The 3,717-nt window shown below is 42.2% G+C and overlaps 1 protein-coding gene across 1 annotated transcript; it reads right to left on the bottom strand.

The window, feature by feature from the left end:
- Nucleotides 1-1,218: 1,218 nt before the first annotated feature.
- LOC127448279 (transcription factor Sox-21-B-like) lies at nucleotides 1,219-3,458 on the bottom strand. Its single transcript, XM_051710699.1, has one exon. It carries the CDS (start codon nucleotides 2,890-2,892, stop codon nucleotides 2,149-2,151), a length of 744 nt encoding a protein of 247 aa, XP_051566659.1. The 5' UTR covers nucleotides 2,893-3,458; the 3' UTR covers nucleotides 1,219-2,148.
- Between the last annotated feature and the right edge of the window lie 259 nt (nucleotides 3,459-3,717).

Raw genomic sequence — 3,717 nt, 5'->3', positions numbered from 1 at the left:
TAATGAGAATGGACAGTAAAGATGCAATTCAGTTTAATAGGGCTGAATGAACCTGACATTTGACAAAAGTCCTTTTCTAAGCCAGGTCAGGTAGAAATAGCTCCTGTAAGGTAACAACAGTTTCATTTTTTACAATGTGCCACTACTATTGCCACTTTCTCTGCTGTAAAATGCATGTTTAAAAGGAACAATCTGTTTGTTGTAAACTGGTAACCTGCATTAGTTTACTTAACCAACCCCTTAAAATTAGTTTTGTTGGTGCAATCTAATACATTCAGGTTGATTGTTAATTAATTCATTTATGTTTATTTTTTTACTTGAATAAGTCCAGTTGATTTAGATGTTACCACGTGAAGCGCATTTTAGGTTTTCAGTGAAATGAATAAAGGACAATACTTGAAAAGCTGCACAAATCTATTTCCAAAGCGAAGCAGGAAGTTCCGTGGAGAGCAGCGATCGCGTTACAAAAGAGAATAAAGGCCGGTGAAAAGATTCAATTAACCGTGGCGGAGGTAATTATCCCTGGACAGTCCAAATTAGTTTTGCATAATTGGTCTGAGCCATATGAATTCATTTTCTTAATGCAATCTAAACCCAACACATTCCATCATTTTGTTAAGAAGAAGAAGAGAAAAAAAATGTGTACAAAAATGTTCAAACTCTATCCAGCTATCATTCTAGATCTTATGAGACTATAAAATATCACTTGAAAATTAATAGCCTACATTGGGTTCCTGTAGCTCGACTGGTTTGATTCAAACTGGTAAAACATGTATAACTAGAATGCACTGTAAGGCGCTTTGGATAAAAGCGGCCGCCAAATGCATACATGCAAATAAAAGTGCAAACTAAAAACAAAAGCATGAAAAGCTCATTTTATTAGGCCCTACAATTGCAAGCAAACCCCTCTATTTGCGTCTCGACGACTAAAAGATGCAAAGAAATGTCTGGTCGCAGGCCTAAGACATTTAGGGCTTAAAAGTAAACTCAGCTTTATCTTCCTTCCTATTCATGATTTGAGTTGTGATAAATCAGGATTTGGCTCTTGATTACAAAGACTTGCTTTAGATTTCTGAGTAATTCTATTCAGCGCCCGAACAAAAGCGTCCTTTAGAGGATACTTTACACTTCACCTGCTCAGACCAAGTAAAGGCATTCGAGATACAAATCTTGTTCGCCATTCATCAAGAACTACAGAGCAATTTCCCTTTTTTCCGCATACGCTTTATTATATCCCCTTTGTTCAGTAAATGAACGATAGGCATTTTAAGTACATATAAGTGGAATTATGCAAAACATATAATAACATACAATTTCACTTTAGAGTTAGTTAAAAAAAAAAAAAAAAAAAAAAAAAAAAAAAAAACGGACTGACTTTCTTGACGTGGACGCATTTTGACAATCGTCAGTGATATTTGTATGTCGACGGACCAGCACCCTTAAATTGATCAGAAACTTGGGCATGTTTCTTTTTCAATAAATGACACTTGACAAGTGCTTAATGGTCTCCCTTTTTGTGCACATATCAAAGGACACGGCGTCATCAAACAGGGTCATGTTTTCACTAAACAATAAATATTGTATACATCCATGAAATAGTATTAGAAACTCAAAATATACACCTGATTTCATTTCTAGTCAAACAGCTCCGGCATATAGAACAAGATAGGGTTGAATACAGCTGTACACATTTACAGGAACACGCAGACACTTTTGAAAAGAAGACTGCGCGCGCAACTGAGGCTGAGTTGATTTTCGGGTGTTCCAGAATAAAACATTCACCATTAATGTACTTGTTCTGTATAATGATAGGCTATACAGCATTGGCCGAAATGTAGCGGGACAACAGGTTAGTGCACTAACAACTGGCGTGAAACCATTTCAGATAATTATTATTCACATTGATAAGGGCAGACTGGCTTCGTAGATCTCGCTCGACCCGTTCAGCACATTGTCAATAACATCCTTCCCCTTCCAAAGAGAGTTTATATTCCCCAATACACCTCAGATAGGCATTACTTATTCTAGTAGTTACAAACACATGTGATGTCCGATGTGACGATCATTGCATCGCATGTTCAGTTTTGTGCATGCTCCATAGTCATTTATTTCACATTTATAAAACGTTTGTCACCATAGTCCTGAGTCTCATAACGCGGCTGCGTACGCAGGATACGGTTCAAGTTGTGGTTTTCCCATCCCGGGTAGTAAAATATAGGCGAGCGGTGGTTGAAGCCCCGCCGATGGCCACGCCGCGCAGTTACAGGGAATCATGTAGCCCGGGTTACCCGGCGATGGGTGTGAATGCGTATGGGCATGTGTCCCGGTGCCGACGGTGCCCGCTCCGGACAAAGCCGTCGCCGCGGTTGGGTAACCCAATGGTGACGCGTAGGGAAATGAAGGCGGAGAAAAGTCGCTCATTTTGGACCCAATGTCAAAAAACGAATAGGGGTTCGTGGACATGGAAGGGTTGAAGAACACCCTGGCCGCTGCTGCCGCCGCCGCCGCCGCCGCCTTGTCCGGGTTGCTCATTAAGGACTCGGTGAGCGCTGCGCTGGATAAGCCGCCCACTTTCAACGCCTCGTGTTCTCCCAAGTTATACGCCATCGGGAACGCGAACTTGTCTTTCTTCATTAAAGTCTTTGGCTTCCGCCTGGGTCTGTATTTGTAGTCGGGGTGTTCCTTCATGTGCATCGCCCGCAGTCGCTTCGCTTCGTCAATGAACGGCCTCTTTTCGGACTCCGTGAGGAGTTTCCACTCCGCTCCGAGTCTTTTACTGATCTCAGAATTGTGCATTTTCGGATTCTCTTGGGCCATCTTTCGCCGCTGGGCTCTGGACCAGACCATAAACGCATTCATGGGACGCTTTACGTGATCCATGGGTTTGGACATAGTGTTGGTTTCACCTGCTCAGGTAAAAATCCTCGGACAAAAGTGTCACGAAATTCAACGAAGAACTGTCAGCAGCGCACTGGGTGGCATACAGGAAACCACACGGATTGGGATCTAACGCAGAAAGTCACCAAAGTCTCCCGGCTTGCGTCAGGCTCAGTGCTTCATTCTGCCGTCCGTCAATCCACATCCAGCTAATTTGACGATAACTTTCACGAAAGCAATGCTCCATCTAACATTGTTCTATCCAGAAAAGTAGTAGATAAGGTCGATGGTATGAACAAGAAACTTTCGTCCTCCTCAACTGTGCTCGCTTCTTGTTTTCCTCCTCACCATGGTGGATGGTGAACCAACTTCAGTCGAGTGATTGTCAGGCGAGAGTTGCAACATGTGAAATAAGAAGCGCACTGGCAGGTTCTGAAATGGCCTACGGCGCATGCGCACTACATCTGTCAGACCCCTGGGCGCTCCAAAATCCCACCCAGTGAGAGGACGAGGGTGAAATGATAAACTCACTTTGCTCAGAGAGAAAAGTGTGTTGTTACCACTCAAGCTTCTACTTTGTTGACAGCAAACAATATAATAAATATCTATAGGCTACTCGGTGAAACGTGCGTTGAAATCGATAGGCTATAGGCTATCCAATAAATCGCCTTTTTCCATTGATTTTATTCATAACCTGTACACAGCTGTCAGTCAAGGTGGTCGACTTTGAGAGGGCATTTATTTAGAATGCTTTAGCTTCCTCTTGAAATTGACGAACAAACCTTTTTAATCCATTCTTTTTTGGTTTGCCTAAATTGAAAGTGGATTGGGCTTTTGCTT

Source organism: Myxocyprinus asiaticus, chromosome 11, assembly GCF_019703515.2.
Source record: "Myxocyprinus asiaticus isolate MX2 ecotype Aquarium Trade chromosome 11, UBuf_Myxa_2, whole genome shotgun sequence".
NCBI classification, from domain to species: Eukaryota; Metazoa; Chordata; class Actinopteri; order Cypriniformes; family Catostomidae; genus Myxocyprinus; species Myxocyprinus asiaticus.
This window is presented reverse-complemented; position numbering and strand designations above follow the sequence as displayed.

Bases quoted from the DNA above. Each gene is read 5' to 3' on its own strand.
- LOC127448279 (XM_051710699.1), bottom strand. From the start codon at position 2,892: ATGTCCAAACCCATGGATCACGTAAAGCGTCCCATGAATGCGTTTATG.